This window comes from Nannobrachium achirus (genome assembly GCF_963921795.1).
Source record: "Nannobrachium achirus genome assembly, chromosome: 2".
Lineage (NCBI taxonomy): Eukaryota > Metazoa > Chordata > Actinopteri > Myctophiformes > Myctophidae > Nannobrachium > Nannobrachium achirus.
The window spans coordinates 26,543,715-26,566,380 of record NC_137811.1 but is presented as its reverse complement, the minus strand read 5'-3'; the positions used below and the strand labels follow the sequence as shown (position 1 = coordinate 26,566,380).

At 39.8% G+C, this 22,666-nt stretch overlaps 1 protein-coding gene across 1 annotated transcript in view; it reads left to right on the top strand.

Annotated features, from left to right (window-relative positions):
• Positions 1-11,175: 11,175 nt before the first annotated feature.
• cyb5r4 (cytochrome b5 reductase 4) overlaps positions 11,176-22,666 on the top strand; it is a 49,614-nt gene continuing 38,123 nt past the window's right edge. The window contains exons 1-3 of the mRNA XM_080738630.1: positions 11,176-11,681; positions 12,942-13,095; positions 19,142-19,242. Of these exons, the coding sequence (XP_080594756.1) occupies positions 11,595-11,681; positions 12,942-13,095; positions 19,142-19,242 (342 nt within the window). The 5' untranslated portion in view covers positions 11,176-11,594. The remainder of the gene's footprint in view (positions 11,682-12,941; positions 13,096-19,141; positions 19,243-22,666) is intronic.

Genomic DNA, 22,666 nt, shown 5'->3' with positions numbered 1-22,666 from the left:
CGAAGGCAGCGGAAAGCGTGTTTAATTTACTGAGACAATAATCTATATTTTTACAAATTAAATGAAAGTACATTCATTTCGTTTTTATCTTGATTATGGGAACAGAAACGTAGTCACACATTTATTCTGACACGGGCCATGGCACCTTTGGAATGACAAAAACTTCCTACAAATATTTTATCTGTGCTTCTTTTTTTTTTCTTGCAAAACCAAAGTGCACACAATAACACAAAAGATAGCACTGGCCAATATAGGATCTACAGTATGTACAGCAGCAATAATGGAAAGAAAAAGGCCTTTTCCTCCCTTCACAGTTCTTACCAATGGTGCTAATTAAAGGCCCAGTCCCATTGCTCCAGATATTAATAGATACAAAAATATCTTTCTCCATTCAAGTGGATGGTAAGATAATGATAAAAAAAAATATCTGTGACAGATATTTTACCATTCAAGTGGATGGAAAGATAATGATAAAAAAAAGAATATATATATATCTGTGACAGATATTTTTCCATTCAAGTCGATGGAAAGATACTGATTAAAAAAATATATCTGTGACAGATATTTCTTCCATTCAAGTGGATGGTAAGATACTGATATCTTATACCATCCACTTGAATGGAGAAAGATATGTTTTTATCTGTTCATCTGGCAATACTCTGGGCTCAATTCAAATTCAATACAAATGTCTCAAATTTGGGGTCCAGAGACCCTCATGGCTCCTCGAGGGGGGGGTTCCAAATTGGCTTTTTACAGGTGTGTATCTCTGATATACAAGGTTTTTTATACATTTTATACATTTGAAAGCTTGTGAAATGGGACCTGCAAAATGACTAGTACTTTTACTTTTGGTACTTAAAGTGCATTTCGATGCCAATACTTTTGTACATTTTTAATACCAAACTTGTACTCGTAACAGACTTATTTCTACAATAGAGTATTGATACTTTTACTTAAGTAAAGTAGAAAAAGAATAATCTGGTGGTGAATTGAGCTCTTTGCCCCCCTCCCTCCCCCTCCCCGGGCAGGGCCCCCAGGGGCCCCTGGCTGTACCCTTTGGCCCCTGTAGCCCCCGTAAGGCCGGACTGGAGGGAGAGGCAGTGGCCGTGGCCTGGTGTTTGTGTGAAAGAACCCTGAGTCCAGCACCGTGGCAAATGAGACGCGTGACTCATCAGACCAAACAGGGGATTAGCCGGTAATGATCTGGCAAATGGTTTTGAAATTGTAATTATCTGCCCTGTGCTGTGACGCCCCGGATCTACAGGGAGCGAGCAAGGCAGGGGGGGAGAGAGAGAGAGATGGGTGGTGGAGGGAATGAGAGAGGGAGAGAGAGAGGGAGAGAGAGAGAATAGAATCCAGAGTTTTAATCGCGACCATAGGTCGCATTTAGCATGAAAGGTGGGTGCGTCACGCCTCAGCCCCATATAAGGACATATTGTGTCAGTCTCATGTGGTCTATGACATCAGACATCTGTGATGTCAGACGTAAGTCATCTCCATATTTGGGAAAATATGGACACATTTTGGGCACATTTTGTCCAACTTAAACAACCAACCGCGAAGCGAAAATGAATTCTGTCCGTCCGTCTGTGTAGATCCAGATCAATCTTGGTCAAAGCTCAGCGTATACTCATATAGGCATGTATGGGTTCCCAAACATTTCAGGCCGTGATCCCCCAAATAATCATATTTGAACTAGGGACCCTGCTGACAAGCACTTGGAATTGTAGGCAGTTTGACGGCGTTCCATCACAGATAAACATTGTGAAAATAGCCAAACAGTATTGTAAGCTTTAGATCGGCTATTTTCACAATGTTTGTACTCTTTAATATGTAATATTTGGCAATTTGGCCAATTTGGGTATTAAAAAGGTCTTAAAGGTAACTTTAGAAATGTGCAGATACCATGTACACTTATACTGTAGTCCTATGTTGGTTTGTTTACTGAGAGAAAACAATGTTGCACATTAAGCTAATCATCTGGGGACCCCCCAATGTGGGGGTCCTGTCATGATCCACAGTTTGAATTCAAATAACTAGCACAACATCAAATCAGCAAAAGTGCTTTACTCCAACTAGACATATTAATATTGTGAGATTTTGCTGCCATCTAAAGGGAGCTCCATAGAACTGCACGTTGTGGATAAATGACCTGTAGCCCTTGAATTGAATGGATACCGTATGTCCTTCAACAATAATTTTAGAAGGACAACTGTTTTAAAGCCCATTCCCACTGGGAGTGATAAAGATAAAGATAAAACAAATATTGTTCTCAATTGAAGTGGATAGCAGCATCAACACCACAACGATAAAGACAACGGTCGATATCCATAAACAATATTGTTTGACGTCAGATAATTATCGTTATCTTAATCGCAACCAGTGGGAATGGGCCATAAGAAGTGATAAAAAGCACAAATCTGGCACAAATCTAGATAAATATGCCCACATTAAATGTCATGTTTCAAAATAGTTATAACGTACAGCAGAGAATGACAGAGACCGACTTCCCAGGCAAATGCAGCCTCAGTGCACGCACCAACTCTTATTGTTCATTGTATTATTGTATGTTATTTGAGCTGGGAAATAGGTTATGAGTTTATTGTAAGTCAATTTTTCAGTTGATGTCATCATCATCACCTTTATTTAACTCGCGAGTAGGCCTACAGTTGAGGGCAAGCCCTAATTTTCAATGTAGCCAAGCTAATGGACGGGAAGCTTCTGACATAGTATCCACCGACAACCCCAGGGATCCCTGGCAACCACCACTTCCTACTGCCAAGCATGCCAGGCGTTCACCACTCACCACCGCTGGTGACTCCAGGCGCTTGGCACAGCCATCGCCCCTCACTCAGTCACCAAGCTTCAGCAGGTGCCAATCTACCCTGGAGATGGATCTCTCCAAGTGATCCAGAATGCAACAGCACGATTGGTCTTCAACCAGCCAAAATCTTCACATGTCTCCCCCCTTGGCTCCCGGTTGCTGACCACACAGAGTACAAAACACTGATCTTGGCCTTCAAAGCAGCTAAAGGTATGGCACCTCCATACCTTCAAAGCCTGATCGAACCCGTTCACTTCTGGAAATAGCAGGGTGGGCACTGGGCAGCCTGGTCACTGGGCAGCCTGGTCACTGCAGACCCTATATCTTACTGTACCTCTGGCCAGTAATACAGCTAACCTGTGCTACCCTCACGGCCACGGGCCACCCCAAATCAGAAATTTGCCCACGATGACTGCCGTCGATGACACACTAGACTAGACTACATCACTGGGTCCTGTAGGTTCAGCTCACTGGACCTCCACAGCAGGCATTGGCAAATGGAGCCTTGAGCTCCATTATGCATGTACAGTATGTTCTACTTTGACAACCTCCTTGCCCATGGGGGGACAGATATTCTCATGGTATGAGGTGTGCATTGTGCCTTTGACAGGCTGCAGAGAGCACTCACTGCATGAGGCCCCCTCCCCATGCTATTGTGCCACTTAACGGGAGCTGTTGGCAATGTGTGTGTGTGTGTGTGTGTGTGTGTGTGTGTGTGTGTGTGTGTGTGTGTGTGCGTGTGTGTATATGTGTATATTAGGGTGGATCTTAAATTACCTTTTTTAGATTTTCTTGAGTCTCACCCCCCAATTATGTTCCAATGTACAAAAAACTGCTTTGGTTAAAATTTGGTTGAATTTCAAGCATATTTAGAGGTAGCTCAATCAAGTCAAAGATTGTACATTTTATTGGTCAAAATCGAATTGCACTGCAGGCACATTTAAGTTATACATTACACATTATTCTTATACTAAGCACAGAAATGATATTTTTTAAGCTTACAAATCTAAACACAAATCTGATTACATGTTTGTCATATGTCAAACCAGAATTAATGTATTGTAGGAAATAGCAAAGCAAAGAATGACAAATTGCTATTTTTCATTTAACGTGCACAATGACATGTCTTTATTGCACACTCTTCAATCATACTCACAACACACAACAAGTACACAGCCCCACTTCCTTGTTTACCCCCAAAAACCCCGAAAGTCACTGCAGTATAGCAATTCAGTAGTTACTGATCAATTAAAGTTTGTTTACGGCTATCGGGATACTTGTGCCGATGGTTCTGCACAATTTGCAGCAAGTATTGGAGTTGGGACTCATCTTTAGTAATGAGACCACAATATTCTTGTATTAGGTCAACCCCACGCTCTGCATGATCATTGACAACATTCATTGCCTTCACTACAGCCAGAGCTTCTTGGTAGTCTACCCTGGGCTCCCACTCATCGGGATCAACGTCAAGGAAGTCATCTGGGAGATCCATCATTTTGAAAAGCACTTCAATGTTCTTCCTTGCAATTGTTCCAAGGTCAACAGTAATTCTCAGTTCATGATCTTCATTTCCATCTTTCATGGCTCTCACCATCAGCCTCTTCGTTTGCGCGCTCACTTGACTGTCAAACAATGCAAGTCCGACAATCTCTGGAGCAAAATACCATAAGTGATTGGAACACTTTTGAGAAGCAGCTTTAGACACCTCAGTATTTATTGATGAATATTCCAGCAACGATTTTAACAGCTGCCAAGTAATTTAGTGGAGCGCTGACAGCAACAGGTGCCATCATCCATGCCTTCACATAATTGCAAACTGCAAAAATGCACAAATCCATGCATGCTTTTTCTTCCCTGAAGGTCAGTTTGAATTGGCCATGAAACATCCAGATCTTCATACAATAAATAACCTTTGCCATCCAACGGGCATGATGGGTAGCTCCTGGAGCTCTGAACCGGATACCTCGAGCAGCGAGGTATCCGGTTCATCAATAAATGCTGAGGTGTCTAAAGCTGCTTCTCAAAAGTTTTCCAATCACTTATGGTGAACAGGGGCATATGAAGAGAATTACTGTTGACCTTGGAACAATTGCAAGGAAGAACATTGAAGATTTTTTCCAAGGTGCTTTGAGTGGGAGCCCAGGGAGGACTACCAAGAAGCTCTGGCTGTAGTGAAGGTGATGAATGTTGTTAATGATCATGCAGAGTGTGGGGTTGACCTAATACAAGAATATTGTGGTCTCATTACTAAAGATGAGTCCCAACTCCAATACTTGCTGCAAATTGTGCAGGACTATCGGCACAAGTATCCCGATAGCCGTAAACAAACTTTAATTGATCAGTAACTACTGAATTGCTATACTGCAGTGACTTTCGGGGGTTTTGGGGGTAAACAAGGAAGTGGGGCTGTGTACTTGTTGTGTGTTGTGAGTATGATTGAAGAGTGTGCAATAAAGACATGTCATTGTGCACGTTAAATGAAAAATTGCAAATTGTCATTCTTTGCTTTGCTATTACCTACAATACATTAATTCTGGTTTGACATATGACAAACATGTAATCAGATTTGTGTTTAGATTTGTAAGCTTAAAAAATATCATTTCTGTGCTTAGTATAAGAATAATGTGTAATGTATAACTTAAATGTGCCTGCAGTGCAATTCGATTTTGACCAATAAAATGTACAATCTTTGACTTGATTGAGCTACCTCTAAATATGCTTGAAATTCAACCAAATTTTAACCAAAGCAGTTTTTTGTACATTGGAACATAATTGGGGGGTGAGACTCAAGAAAATCAGAAAAAGGTCATTTAAGATCCACCCTAGTGTATATGTATATATATATATACCGGTATATATATATATATATATATATATATATATATATATATATATATATATATATATATATATATATATGGGTCAGTGACGTGACGCCCCAAAAAATGTGTTTTTAAAAAAACTTTAAATAGCAGGCATACAAATGATTTACTTTTGTTCTACTCACTCTTAACCTTATGGAAACACATTTTGTTTTTAGATATTTTATTGGAATCAGACTTTATTCAGCAGTCTGTTGTACTTGTGCCTAAAATCGTCATATGGTGTGACATGACAATAATTGTTCATAAAATGAAAATGGAGTACACCTTTCTTAGGTTACTCACTTTATCAAAGTCCTTTATCATAACTAACCTGTGATCCACTATAGTTTTGTGAAAATTAATTCAATCTGTATATTTTTTTCATAATCAACACTCTGTGTGAGGCCCATGTTGTCAATCTTTCAACATATTTTAAATGTATTCTGACAAAACTTTCTCTAAAATTACACAAATATTTGTGACTCTTCCTGATACTATTTTCTATGTAATCCATAAACATTTTTTTGGTTTCATCATTAATAAAGGTATGATTTTTCACTATTTGGAATGTCACACCAAATGATTTAGTGTCACACCGTATGATCATATCTTCATGTGTCAAAGCAAACTGTGTTTTAACCTACCTATTAGTGAGTACTGAACATTACTGATTGATTAAACAATTACCCAGGAAAAACAGCAACAGTAAAATTGCTTTAACATTAAATAACATGGCCTTAATATTTCTGAACAGGATATTATTGTAGGGCTTTAACATGGGATAAGAAAGAATTATAGTAGTAGATGGATGATGAGGATGTGCACAGGAATGCTACGCACACCTATCACCTAAGTATTCTGCCGGCCCACGGCAGAAGGATCTTAAAGAGACAATAGGTGCATAGCCACACTGGGAGCCAAGGCAACATTTTATTAACACAATTAGTGGAAACAGAACTCAGCATTCAGGTGAATTGCTTTTTTCCGAAGTCTCCTGAACTTGAACACAGCATTTTGTGTTGAACAAATGTATTTAGGAATCATGACGTTACACCACATCTCTACTAGCTAAAGAGTGCTGGGTTGTGCAACTTCGAAAATAGCTGATCTACAAGCTCTCGCAGCACGACGCGTTGAGAGCTTGTAGATCAGCTATTTTCGCTATTTTTGTCTGGGGTCCTACCTTAACACTGTCCACTGTCCAGTCCAGTGAGTGAAAGTACAAAAGTATTAGATCAGATTAGATTATACATTTAGACTGTATTGTACATCAGCCAGTCGTATTTGGTGAGGGTAGCAAACCGGCTGCCTTGTTGCGGTTCTGCTATGCCACAGACAACCTCCTGCTCTTCGTAGAAAATGCAGTCTCGCCCCTTTGGCTCCTCTCTCCTTGCTGGGTCATTGTAAAGTTTCTCCCTGTACTTTCTCGTTCTCTCAGCAGCACTTGTCATTTTCCAGCTGACAAAAGAAAATGGAATGTATAGTTTAAGACAAAGAGAAAATATTGTTTAGATTGAAACAATATGTTAAGGTTTCTGTGAAGGGGTTTCTGCTCTGTCTGATGAATTTGAAGTATCACTGAATGAAGCTAAATTACATTTTGTGTAAAAATGTTTAAAACAAATGTTTAAATGGATAAAAGAAACATGGGACTTTGTTATTTATTGTTATATCTGTAGTTAAATACAGTATATATCATATGGTGTGACAATCAAGTCATATGGCGTGACAAGCAGACATGTCACCATTATGATAAAGTGTCACACCATATTACGTTTTCTGCATTTAGGTTTACCTTGAGGCTACTAGGTACACATTAGCATGCTAACAATATGCTAGCTATAACAAAGCAACCTAGATCTACATGGAATTATGACTAAAACTTCAAATAACTTAAGCTTTTTTTAATGAAAAGGTGTCACACCAACAGACATCCAGAAGTGCCACACTTGTCAAAGTTTCAATAAGATGGCATTTCATGAAAATGTTAAAATCATAACTCACCTCAGACACCTGTCTTGCAGTTGTGCTGGGAGTGCTGAATAGCCTTACAGAAGAAGGACCTCTCTAGCCAATAGGTGTCCAAATAATTGCCTGTTTAATTTTTCCAAACTAGTGTCACACCAAATGATTTTGGTTTGGGGGACAAAATCTTTTTGATCAGAAATGACTGAAAACATTATGCTTTGACTTTGAAAAGATATAGGCTCACAAATAGACATTTTTGTGAGCCTAAATTCATTTTTAAATGAATTTTAGCAATTCTTTTTCTTAGTTTTATTCAAGTTCCCACTTTGAGAAACAAGGTCGGGACAGTCACACCATATGAGTTTTGCCATGTTTGGTTGAAAATTCTGAAGAAATGAGGAATGAAATGTTTTAATCTTGAGTAAGTTCACATAAAGCTTAATGTCCTGCACAATATTCAGAAGGTTTTTGGCAAATATATTTTTTATTTATACATGTTTGACACTGAGGACAGCGAAAACGCTATGTCACGTCACCCACCCACATATATATATCGTCGTTGTCGGGTGGAAACCTCGTATCTCCAAGTTTCAAAATTTGTATGTTTTTTCACAAAGTAAAGCCCTGCTTCATCGTACAAGGCCGTCACACAAAAGTAGTGAAAACAGCAGATCTACAAGCACACAACGCCTCGCGGTGCGAGGCGTTGTGTGCTTGTAGATCGGCTGTTTTCACTAGATTAAATCATTTTTAAAATGAAAAATGCTAAACAAACGGTTTTGGACATACAAGGTTTTCACCCGACAACGACGATATATATATATATATATATATATATATATGTATATGTATATGTATATGTATATGTATATGTATGTATATACCATACACTGTATACTGTATATAGGAATATTTGCATAATTATACCATCAGTGCTTTCTTTAATCTCTGTGTTATGAAAGTGTACTGTATCTGTACCTTACATTCTGCTTGCTATGTCCATGTGCTGCTGCTCTCGTCAGCAGAAGTTACCCTCCATTTGCTGACCATTGGACCCCTTCAGCCCACTGCAAGTGCTGTGCATGTATGAGAGACAGTGGTACCAGTGTGTGCTGCTTTTCCTGATCTCTGTGTAAAACGTTTACGATTAACACATTAGTGGGTTATCGTTTTCAAATAATCACAATATTGAGTCTTTCTTTCTTTCTAGTTTTTGTGCCAGGGACCACCGGAAGAGAATAAATATTTATGTTAAAAAAATATATATCAAAATATATATTTTATAATAATTATTTTCCAAACATTTTCGATATCTTTAAAAAAAGTAGCAGATGTACAAGCTTGCAGCTGTGAGCTTGTTCATTCACATATAAATGGATAAAGTTAAATTATTGTGATGCTATAAGCCTATCTTCTACTTTTGCTGGGGACCCCCTGGAACCCAACCAGGACCCCCTGCGGGGGACCGGACCCCATTTTGAGAAACACTGCTGTACACTACTGTACTGTAGTGTAGTGTACATACACAGTCAATGAGTTTAGAGGCTTTTATTTTGAAGAAATGAACTTGACCCCTCCACAGAATCCTCTTAGTGTCATTCCATTAAGCAGGCTAAATGTGCCTTCAGAGAGCCAGAGCTGCATGGTTGTCTGCATGGCTGTTCTTCACTCCAGAATGGATTTAAACAGTGAAACAACATGTGAACTTTGATACAATGTAGGCCTATTAGGCCTACTAGGTAGGCACAGGGCTTTGTAAAATAAGTTTAATTTTTCCTTTGCCCAATATAGGCCTCTGTTTCAGTGTGTTCTATTTCTCTCGTGCGACCAGCACTCATCCAGTGTGTGAAGAAGAGACACCCGTCTGTATTTATACTGCAGCATGTCAGATGAGGAGGAGACTGACTCTGAAGACGAGGATGAGGCAAGAGGCAAACTGACCACTTTTTTCTGTGTCATTTCAGGTGGGTCCAATGAATGTTGCAGTTGGAGTATTTTGCTGCTGTAGTTTATGACATGAAATAAACTGGATCCTGTCCAGTGTATTGACATTCCGCTATATTGTTAACTAGTGACACTGTCTGTAACACTGTTGTCTATTAAATCAGTGGTTCTCAAACATTTTCATGTGAAGGAGGACCCCCAAATTGATACTATAGGCCATGGACTGCCATTTTAAAGGATTTTATGCGAGGGACCCCCCCAGAGAGGTGCTTTTGTGTTGAACATTTTAATCACAGTTTTTGAAGATTTTTCAAAAAACATTCAAAAATTGCCAATCTACAAACTTGTGCTTGTAGAATCGAACAGCCTAAGTTTAAAATAGGGGTAAAGTAGTGTTAAAGGAGTAGTTCACCCCCAAAATGACTTTTTTTCTATTGATTAGGCCTACTCATGTCATGGAGACTTGAGTTCAATAATATTTTTAGTTTTTTTGTCAAGACAATAATTTGATTACAATAAACGTACCCCCATTCCAGATGGGGACCTGAATGTATTTGGGTCCCCATCCGGAATCAATGGGTATAATTTTACTATAGCCTATCCAAGTTTTTGTCCTAGGAATGCTACAAAAACAAAAAAATATTATTGAACTCATGTCTCCATGGCATGAGTAATCAATCAATAGAAAAAAGTCATTTTGGGAGTGAACTACTCCTTTAAACTAACTCATTTTGCTGTTTTGATTGATTGATTGAAGAAACTTCTAATAAGTTTGCAATAGAAAAAAAGTACAGTTTCATGACAGTACAAATCACTGGTACAAGGTCAACTAAAAGGAGATCCTAGACAGCACTACGGCTTATTTCCACAGGAACCACACTTTAAAGGAGTAGTTCACCCCCAAAATGACTTCTTTTCTATTGATTACTCATGCCATGGAGAGTAGAGTTCAATAATATTTTTTTGGTTTTTGTCACATTCCTAAGACAAAAATGTGATAACAATAAATGTACCCCCATCCGGAATCAATGGGGGTAAATGTACTCAAATCAAATTTTTGTCTTAGGAATGTGACAAAAACCAAAAAATATTATTGAACTCTACTCTCCATGGCACGAGTAATCAATAGAAAGAAGTCATGTTGGGGGCGAACTACTCCTTTAAGTATCTCATATAACATTGAAAGACAGATGGATAGAACATAGTACTTTGTCTAAGATAACGAGTACTTTATCCAGGATAAAGTACTCGTTATCCTAGTGGATTCCAGGGAGGGACACTATGGGTTCCTTTATGGGGGTCTAAATTGACCCATACAAGTGTGTAACTCTGACAGTGTAAATGGAACCAAAATATCCATTTGTGTTCCCTGTCAGAGTGTAAAACATTGTCTAAAAAACAATCCACGAAACGAACACTAGAGGGCAGTGCCACCCCATTATAAAACGCAGCAAAAACATAGGCAGTGGTGGTCGCAATTTTGTGACGTAACATGTTGTTGTCAAATGCGATAATACTGCGACATCATCATGAGTGTCTAATGTGTAGTCCATATAACAACAATATAAGTCCACACAAGGAGGCGTTATGCATGCTAAAATAATTCCGCGAGAAACGTCTAACGTTACCATATGCTAATCGCTTCCCTGACAATCATGTTATGTTTTATAGGAGCGTGTCAATGGAGAATAATGTTCCCTGGTGTTAGCATGTTAGCTGTCTGTTAGCTCAGGCTGGGCTTAGTCCTCTATTGCTCAACCGTCAGTGAAATGTCAAAACCACGGAAGAAGTTTGTGTGGAGTTGAACTTCTGTCGGTCAGTCGGGGTCTGTTGAGGAGGGGTGCAAAAATACCCCCACACAACCCTTTAATTCCATACATTACACTACCTGTGACTGACTGACAACAACATACCGTTATTGGTTGGTCCTTGAACTGTAACAAACAGGGTTTGTACGAAGTTGGATCTGCTTCCGAAGAGTGGAGGATCGGATCATGTTGAACGTCCCGAGCCAGCAGTCCTTCCCGGCGCCCGGGTCCCAGCAGCGGGTCGCCCCGGCCGGACAGTCCGGCAGGAACAAGGTAAAGATGGTTGGAGGAGCATATGATAATGATGATCCATGACCGGTTTTGACCACTGACACTGGAAGATCCACCTGATCTCAGAGCAGTGGCAGACAGTGGCACTGGTCATTATTGTAGGTCTACTTGCACTGTAACTTCCTCAGTGCTTGGGAGTGTACAAATGTAACAGTCCATACATTTTAGTTATATTTGTACACCCAAGAGTTACAAATGGATACATTTACTGAGGTAACATGGAAGGTAATATGTAGCCTATAACATTACCAATCTTGATTATGTCAGAATCGATAAAATATCTATCTATTATGGATAGCAACATGGATAACTGATTGATTGAATACTTTATTAGAAGTTCGCATAGGAAAAGCTACTTTTCCTCTGAACTTCAGATACAGAGTCAGACCACAAGAAAGTGCAGTGGCTTGTTTGCATTGGGGTCCTTTTGTGCACAATTCATAAAAGATCCATGATGATCATAATGATCCATGACCATGACATTGAAAGATCCATCTCATAGCAGTGGTTATTATTATGATGTACTTGACTGTAAAATCATCATTGTTCATTACATTTGTACGGCTTCATAAGCCAAAAGTTACAAATGGATACATTTAGCCTACTGTGTATTCTTTACTTATTTTATCATCAGTGTAATTGAAAACATAGCTGTGACATTAGAATATATAGCTACACTTCCTGCTGGGTGACTGACACCAGGGCAGCTCTCTCTGATGCAAGGTAAGCAGGACAAACAATATAGATATACATCTACTGACATGATGATCGATGTCATCAACAACTTGTTGACAGTTGGCTTGTAACAAGCCAACTGTGTTGACTATTGTTACAAACGTTTCAAAAGTTCTGAACTATACATATACTTTTACCATAGTTCACTTTATATTTAGTCGTTCCTTTCATTGTCACAGGGGAGGGTAATTAATTATTATTTGTATTTATTTTTAGATTTTTTTAGATCAGCTATTTTCGGCAAAGAGTTTTGTTGTAGATAGATGGATAAAGGAGCAGACTAAGTAAAGAGTGAAAGGTCAAGTAAGTACACTGATGACAGTGCTGTCAAAACATGAAATCTATGGAAAAGGTTTATTCTGCAACATAATTGTATTATGATATGTTGTGGGGGGGTCCCAACTTCATCTCTCTCTCAGCTAAAGGGCCGTTGGCCTGAACATCATTGAAGACCCCTGCTGATCTAACCTCTCTTATGTCATTACATCTCTGCAATGGTTTCATCAGGTGGCCTTGAAGCCAGGCCACAGTCTCATGGACTGGATCCGTTTTGCCAAGAGCGGACGAGACCTGACCGGGCTGAGAGGGCGCCTGATCGAGGTGACCGAGGACGAGCTCAAGAAACACAACACACGCAGTGACTGCTGGACCTGCATACGAGGTGACACCACAGGATTGTACCATAGACGTTACGATCTGACTATTACCAGCTCACACTGAAATGTGTCTTTTGCGAATCAGCAATTTTGTCTTGCGAACCAGCAGCAAAAATAGCAGATCTACAAGCTCAAAATGTGCCGCACTACAAAAAAACTTTAAAATACGTAGATAAGAGGTTTCTGCCTGACAGAATACAGTATGCAATGTGGCCCTCTGGAATGAGTGGAAATATAGTGGCCCTCTGGAGTGAGTGTGGAAATATAGTGGCCCTCTGGAGTGAGTGTGGAAATATAGTGGCCTTCTGGAGTGAGCGTGGAAATATATTTGCCCTCTCCATCATCAATGTTGCCCACCTCTGCTCTAAATTAAGCCTCAAAGTTGACTTCTTCAGTCTGACTTATTGTACAGTATGTTGAATGCTGTATCTCCTTCCTGAAGGCAGCAACCTATATCCCCCATACAAAACATGGCTAATGATATTCCTTGCCAACATTAGCATAATAATGCTAAGGTTGGCAAGGAATATCATTTCAACCACTTCAACCCTATATACTTCATTGACCGGGGTCCACTCCACTCCAAGCTCACAATGTGTAGAGTTGCAAGTTGCGACTCGTTGTGAGCTTTTAGATAGGCTATTTTCACATAGTTATGACATGACAGTGTTACTAATGCACATAAACTGCATTACACAAGCTTGCAATGTGGCCCTCTGGAATGAGTGGAAATATAGTGGCCCTCTGGAGTGAGTGTGGAAATATAGTGGCCCTCTGGAGTGAGTGTGGAAATATAGTGGCCTTCTGGAGTGAGCGTGGAAATATATTTGCCCTCTCCATCATCAATGTTGCCCACCTCTGCTCTAAATTAAGCCTCAAAGTTGACTTCTTAAGTCTGACTTATTGTACAGTATGTTGAACGCTGTATCTCCTTCCTGAAGGCAGCAACCTATATCCCCCATACAAAACATGGCTAATGATATTCCTTGCCAACATTAGCATAATAATGCTAAGGTTGGCAAGGAATATCATTTCAACCACCTCAACCCTATATACTTCATTGACCGGGGTCCACTCCATTCCGATCAACAAGCTCACAATGTGTAGAGTTGCGAGTTGCTACTCGTTGTGAGCTTTTAGATAGGCTATTTTCACATAGTTATGACATGACAGTGTTACTAATGCACATAAACTGCATTACACAAGCTAATATTTATTGGGAAATGGGTTTGGAAGAAGTGAATATCAGGGAGATGAATGTGCGTCTTCACTGGTATAAACTGAGGCTGTGTAACTGCTGTTTGAAGGGATCATTTACCAGTAATTTGGGCGTGAGCTGGTTGAGAAAAAAAGTTATTTTGTTGTGATAAGCATTTGATGAGGAATGGTCTTCAGGTGGTCACAGAATCTCCTCTCCTTTCACTTATATAAATATGTTTTTCAAATAATCAATACATTTTTGGATGAACTCCTCAATAGATTAAAAACAAACGTACTGTTCTTAACGATTTCTATCAGCAGAGGGCGCTGGTTGTATTTCCCTAGTAGATGAAGTGTGAAAGACAGAAAGTGGCAGCTTTTACCTAGTGCTTTGTTAGGCTCCTTTTTGTCTGTATTCTCTTCAAAATAATAACATCATTATTAAAGAAATTAGGCAAAGGCTTGTAATGAGTGGAGCTAGAACATTGGACATGCTATTACATGCAAAGACATTCACCGCAACACTGTGCAGTGTGAAGAGGAAGTAATCAGTAAGAGGAAATACTCAGTCTATTATTGTGACATGCTTGTTCTTTGAAAATGCATTGGTTAGGGTCCATAGTAATGTCAGGAACGATGTATTAATTATTAGAGTATGGACTTCCACTTTTTTAAATGAGTATGGTAACATCCTATTAACTCCTTAAACCCTATATACTTAATTGACCGGGGTGCTCCAAGGGTCTATACTTGCCTTATTCCCCTCCTTTTTTCCCTCTCTACACCAAACATCTTTTGCCGAAAATAGCTGATCTACAACCTCAACACAAGCTTGTAGATACACTATTTTGTCTGAAAGTTCTCAGCAGAATTGAGACTACATAGGTTTCTTGTGGATAACCATTTAAATTGTATAATTTGTTGGTCATCCTTGATAGCAAAAATAGCTCATAATATACACTTAGAACTTGTAGTTGGGCTATTTATGCCCGTGTTTACTATTTTAGCCAAAGGCGCTACTACGCAAGGTTTCATGAGGTTCAGCTGGTGGAGTTGCCGTGAACTCATTACACACGTCGCAATGTTCCGCCCCCAGTGTAATGGATGTTATTTAGATTATCGCGATAATATCGTAAATCAAATTTATTTTTGGTCACAATAATTGTGACATGACATTTTCCTATCGTAACATCCCTCCTTAATGTTGGATCCGGTTCCTCCGGTTCTGGATCCCAACCCTAGGACCAACCATGTTCCATGTGTTACCACCAGGCATGGTGTACAACGTCTTGGTCCATGTGTTACCAGGCATAGAGGGTTTAAACTACAACGTCTTGGTCCATGTGTTACCAGGCATAGAGGGTTTAAACTACAACGTTATGTTCCATGTGTTACCAGTCATAGAGGGTTTAAACTACAACGTCATGTTCCATGTGTTACCAGGCATAGAGGGTTTAAACTACAACGTTATGTTCCATGTGTTACCAGTCATAGAGGGTTTAAACTACAACGTCATGTTCCATGTGTTACCAGGCATAGAGGGTTTAAACTACAACGTTATGTTCTATGTGTTACCAGTCATAGAGGGTTTAAACTACAACGTTATGTTCCATGTGTTACCAGTCATAGAGGGTTTAAACTACAACGTTATGTTCCATGTGTTACCAGTCATAGAGGGTTTAAACTACAACGTCATGTTCCATGTGTTACCAGGCATAGAGGGTTTAAACTACAACGTCTTGGTCCATGTGTTACCAGGCATAGAGGGTTTAAACTACAACGTCATGTTCCATGTGTTACCAGTCATAGAGGGTTTAAACTACAACGTTATGTTCCATGTGTTACCAGTCATAGAGGGTTTAAACTACAACGTTATGTTCCATGTGTTACCAGTCATAGAGGGTTTAAACTACAACGTTATGTTCCATGTGTTACCAGGCATAGAGGGTTTAAACTACAACATATGTTCCATGTGTTACCAGTCATAGAGGGTTTAAACTACAACGTTATGTTCCATGTGTTACCAGGCATAGAGGGTTTAAACTACAACGTTATGTTCCATGTGTTACCAGGCATAGAGGGTTTAAACTACAACGTTATGTTCCATGTGTTACCAGTCATAGAGGGTTTAAACTACAACGTCATGTTCCATGTGTTACCAGTCATAGAGGGTTTAAACTACAACGTTATGTTCCATGTGTTACCAGTCATAGAGGGTTTAAACTACAACGTTATGTTCCATGTGTTACCAGGCATAGAGGGTTTAAACTACAACATATGTTCCATGTGTTACCAGTCATAGAGGGTTTAAACTACAACGTTATGTTCCATGTGTTACCAGGCATAGAGGGTTTAAACTACAACGTTATGTTCCATGTGTTACCAGGCATAGAGGGTTTAAACTACAACGTTATGTTCCATGTGTTACCAGTCATAGAGGGTTTAAACTACAACGTCATGTTCCATGTGTTACCAGTCATAGAGGGTTTAAACTACAACGTTATGTTCCATGTGTTACCAGTCATAGAGGGTTTAAACTACAACGTTATGTTCCATGTGTTACCAGTCATAGAGGGTTTAAACTACAACGTCATGTTCCATGTGTTACCAGGCATAGAGGGTTTAAACTACAACGTTATGTTCCATGTGTTACCAGTCATAGAGGGTTTAAACTACAACGTTATGTTCCATGTGTTACCAGGCATAGAGGGTTTAAACTACAACGTTATGTTCCATGTGTTACCAGGCATAGAGGGTTTAAACTACAACGTTATGTTCCATGTGTTACCAGTCATAGAGGGTTTAAACTACAACGTCATGTTCCATGTGTTACCAGTCATAGAGGGTTTAAACTACAACGTTATGTTCCATGTGTTACCAGTCATAGAGGGTTTAAACTACAACGTTATGTTCCATGTGTTACCAGTCATAGAGGGTTTAAACTACAACGTCATGTTCCATGTGTTACCAGGCATAGAGGGTTTAAACTACAACGTCATGTTCCATGTGTTACCAGGCATAGAGGGTTTAAACTACAACGTTATGTTCTATGTGTTACCAGTCATAGAGGGTTTAAACTACAACGTTATGTTCCATGTGTTACCAGGCATAGAGGGTTTAAACTACAACGTTATGTTCTATGTGTTACCAGTCATAGAGGGTTTAAACTACAACGTTATGTTCCATGTGTTACCAGGCATAGAGGGTTTAAACTACAACGTTATGTTCTATGTGTTACCAGTCATAGAGGGTTTAAACTACAACGTCATGTTCCATGTGTTACCAGGCATAGAGGGTTTAAACTACAACGTCATGTTCCATGTGTTACCAGTCATAGAGGGTTTAAACTACAACGTTATGTTCTATGTGTTACCAGTCATAGAGGGTTTAAACTACAACGTTATGTTCCATGTGTTACCAGGCATAGAGGGTTTAAACTACAACGTTATGTTCCATGTGTTACCAGGCATAGAGGGTTTAAACTACAACGTCATGTTCCATGTGTTACCAGGCATAGAGGGTTTAAACTACAACGTCATGTTCCATGTGTTACCAGGCATAGAGGGTTTAAACTACAACGTCATGTTCCATGTGTTACCAGGCATAGAGGGTTTAAACTACAACGTTATGTTCCATGTGTTACCAGGCATAGAGGGGTTTAAACTACAACGTTATGTTCCATGTGTTACCAGGCATAGAGGGTTTAAACTACAACGTTATGTTGCATGTGTTACCAGGCATAGAGGGTTTAAACTACAACGTTATGTTCCATGTGTTACCAGGCATAGAGGGTTTAAACTACAACGTCATGTTCCATGTGTTACCAGGCATAGAGGGTTTAAACTACAACGTCATGTTCCATGTGTTACCAGGCATAGAGGGTTTAAACTACAACGTTATGTTCCATGTGTTACCAGGCATAGAGGGTTTAAACTACAACGTCATGTTCCATGTGTTACCAGTCATAGAGGGTTTAAACTACAACGTTATGTTCCATGTGTTACCAGTCATAGAGGGTTTAAACTACAACGTTATGTTCCATGTGTTACCAGTCATAGAGGGTTTAAACTACAACGTTATGTTCCATGTGTTACCAGTCATAGAGGGTTTAAACTACAACGTTATGTTCCATGTGTTACCAGGCATAGAGGGTTTAAACTACAACGTTATGTTCCATGTGTTACCAGTCATAGAGGGTTTAAACTACAACGTTATGTTCCATGTGTTACCAGGCATAGAGGGTTTAAACTACAACGTTATGTTCCATGTGTTACCAGTCATAGAGGGTTTAAACTACAACGTCATGTTCCATGTGTTACCAGGCATAGAGGGTTTAAACTACAACGTTATGTAGGGGTGGGCGATATGGTGATAATTATCGTTGAGACGATACAATGTCTCCACGATATGCCTTCTCAGAAGTATCGTATATATCGTGATACAATGAGGGAGCCTTGTAAAACATCCTGTTTAATCGTTAATACAGAGATTCATTGCAGAATTCAATTTAAACCTGCATTTTGGTCTAAATCAGTAGTTCTCAAACTTTAAAATGTCAAGGTCTCCACTTAACTCTGACAGTATACAAATGAAACCAAATGGACCCGCAAGGGTCCATTTGGTTTCATTTGTATACTGTCAGAGTTACATACTTGTAAAGTTCAAATTAGACCTCCCAAAAGGAACCCAGAGAGTCTAGTTTTTGTCAAGTAACTTGAAAAATAACCATAAAAACCAATGTGAAAAAGAATCGGGATAAAATCGTGTATCGTTATACAGCTTGGGAAAATATCGTGATATTGTATTTTTCCATATCGCCCACCCCTAACGTTATGTTCCATGTTTTACCAGGCATGGTGTACAACGTCAGCCCCTACATGGACTACCATCCTGGGGGAGAGGAGGAGCTGATGAGGGCAGCTGGAATAGATGGCACAGAGCTGTTTGATCAGGTACTCTAGGGTTGTTTAGCAAAGATGCATTTTCAGAGAAAAACTATCACGGAAATCGATATTGCGGAATTTGCGGCATTGAAAATGATATTACTTTACTTTAATTGTTTATTTACGGGACAGAGCACTTTAACTCATATGCTGCCATTTAACAATACCTTCGTACTCTTTAACTGCCATTCGTCTCCATAGACTTCCATGTAATTCATAGTGCACGGATCATGCACACCCATGCCTAGATAATGCACCACGTGTGTCCACATTGCTCACAGCTTTCAAACAAAAAAATCCGAATGGAAATCCGTTCAGGCATTCATGAGATAGCAGCCATTATGTTTTACACTGTTGTGAGCTTGGAGGTCTGCTACCTGAGTTGTATGGGGGTTGTATGGGGGTTAAACAAGCAATTTCGCGATCGCTATCATGCCTACTAACGTTTTTGGGGTCCAAAAAAAATTTTTAAAAAAAAAAAAAAAAAAAAAAAAAACTTTTTTTTTTTTTTTTTTTTTTTATTCACGGGATTCACGGGCGTGGCAGGGTGGGACAACGGGATTTTTAAGGGATTCACGTTTTTGGCAGTTAATGAGTTAATGAACACTCAATAAATGTACAAGAATTCAGTCAATTGAACATGATCTCATGTAAACATGCCGGATTTAGATAGAAGCTCATTTCCATTTATAGTCTCAAATATAGAACATAACAAAAACCTTTGCACACCTACAAAGGCGACAGGTGCGTAGGAGAAGATCAAACGAGTAGGCCTGTCGCAATTATTACATTAATCGTCTAATCGCAATTATTTGACATAATCGCAATTATTTTGTCACAATCTTCATAATCGTTTCCATGTTGAAAAATTAAAAATTATTATATCAAACTTTATCAAAAATAGTGGAAATAGCTGATCTACAAGCTCACAACGTGTTGTGAGCTTGTAGATCAGCTATTTCCACTATCAATGTTCTTATTAAATTATAAAGTTGTCAAATATGTCAGTAGTTTCTTTGTCTGCCATGTGGAACTTCAAAGCATACAAGCCAAACATAAATTGTCAGTGACAAAAACACAATTAAACCGTTAATCGCAATTATTTGAGTGACAGTTAATCGTCATGTAAAATGTCATAATCGTGACAGCCCTACAAACGAGGCCTCCAATGTACAAAAAAAAAGAAAAAATCCTGCACGCTGTCTGCAAGTGCAAATGCAATTACATTTTTTAAATTGGAATAACCGATAAGTTATTCCCATTAAAACTAATGATTGCATTTTACGTTTACATTTTTCTTCAAGAACAGAAAATACAATGTACATAGAGGAGACAGTGGCTCAGAGGTAGAGCGTCCGCTTGGGAACCGGAAGGTTCCTAGTTCCATCCCGAACTCCCCCAGAGTTAAGGTGGTTGCACACTGCACTGCGTGTTTTCGTTGCGTTTTGGAAATCCGAAAGCCGTAGGCCAGGGAGAGAGAGAGGAAAGAGAGAGAGAGCAAGGGACTCAGTGCGACAGCTGCGAAAATCGGAAAAAAATCAACCCTGGTCCGAAAATAAATACGAAACGGGCGGCAGTGTGCAAACGTGATTGACATAACGTGAGGTTGATTTTTTTATTCACGCACTCCGAAATTCACTCCGATATTCGGCCCGAAAAACGCAGCAGTGTGCAAAGACCTTTAGTGTCGGGAAGTGTCTTTGAGCAAGACACTTGAACCCCTAAGTGCTCTCGATGAGCAGGTTGATGCCTTGCATGGTTTCCTCTTCCGTCTGTGTGTAGATGTGTGCGTGAATGTAATGCACATTGTTAATTAAGGGCCTTGGGTAAAGGCGCTTTATAACTTAACTTCGCCATTTACATATTATGTTCTTCTTAATTTGTAATTAGTTTTTTGTGAACACACAAGTCAAATGGGATCACTCAGGGGAGATGTGTCACACCTGCAGTGACTGTGGGGGTGGCACAAAGTAGGGGTGACAGACAATAAGGACTCCTCTTTATAAAGACAAAGCTGGTGTGCATGATCACATGAGCTGATGAAGATCAACAACATGGAAACGTTAAAGAAGTTTTGTGCCTACCTCGGTGTGTGGGCTTTATCCATTTTGCTTCTTAATTTGTTATTCATTAATTCTCTAACTTTTTAACTGACAGGTGAAAGTCAAAGATGGTTTTACTCAGAGGTGAGATGCCGCTGGAGAGCACAGGAACGACGTTCCCTTTCTTATCAAGCTGCATGCACGCGCGCCTCACATGCAGATGCGTGCATGCGCGTGCTCGCACGTCGTCAAGATGTGTTGACGCGGCGGTCAACACTTCAATCCCCTTACTAGTGCGGGGCCTTAAAGGGGAAGACCACCCATTTTCAATATTGAACTATGTCATTAATATACCTTAGAGGAGTTGTGTGGAAATAGAAAAAAAGTTCCCCCCTTCTGTGTTGCCTAGAACTGGAAGTTTGATTTTGGGGTTTGTATTGTAAAGTACAACTTGATGACACCGTTGTACTTTACAATACAAACCCCAAAATCAATCTTCCAGTTCTAGGCAACACAGGGGAGGGGGGGGGGGGACTTTTCCACACAACTCCTCTAAGTTATATTAATGACATAGTTCAATATTAAAAATGGGTGGTCTTCCCCTTTAAGGGGAGCAAATGCTCATTTCGTGCAAATCAGTCTAAAAGCGCCATATTTTGCACAGATGTAGCCCAGGGCTTGCTCTAATGATTTAGCTAGGGCCCCGAGTTTGCAACCTTCGGGGTCACCACAGCGGCCAAATCAAGTTGGGCTCCCTTCGACTTTCTATACAGGAGGAAAATACACAGGGAAAAAAATGCCCCACAAAATGCCCAGAAAACTGTGAAAAGTGATGACTCATCACTAAACCATCGTTTTGTTAGGCGATTTTTAGTCCAAGGAAGGTTTTTTTGTGCAAAACAAATGCTTGGAATGGATTCAGAATCATAACAAACCCCTAGTTAGACCCCTCACATCCTACTTAAATCAGATGTTTTTTCTGGGTATTTTCCTCCTGTATTGAAAGTCGATGGGAGCCCAACTTGATTTAGCCGCTGTGGTGACCCCGAAGGTTGCAAACCCAGGTGCCCTAGCGTAATAATTAGAGCAAGCCCTGGGCTACATCTGTGCAAAATTTGGCGCTTTTAGACTGATTTGCTCGAAATGAGCATTTGCACCCCTTTTGCATAATATTACTCGGGCATGCCTCACCTGACACCTACTGTACGTCCTCACAGCAGGACGTTTGCCTAGTGTTCTATTCTCTGCTGTGGCTAACGAACGTGCATAGCTGCACTAAAAAGAGCTCGCATAGGGAACACATAGCGTTAGTGGAGTCGGACCAGAGTTACCGTAGGGGAACGTATTGTGGCACGGTATTCTGTCATACAACCGTTTCATTTCAGGGCTAG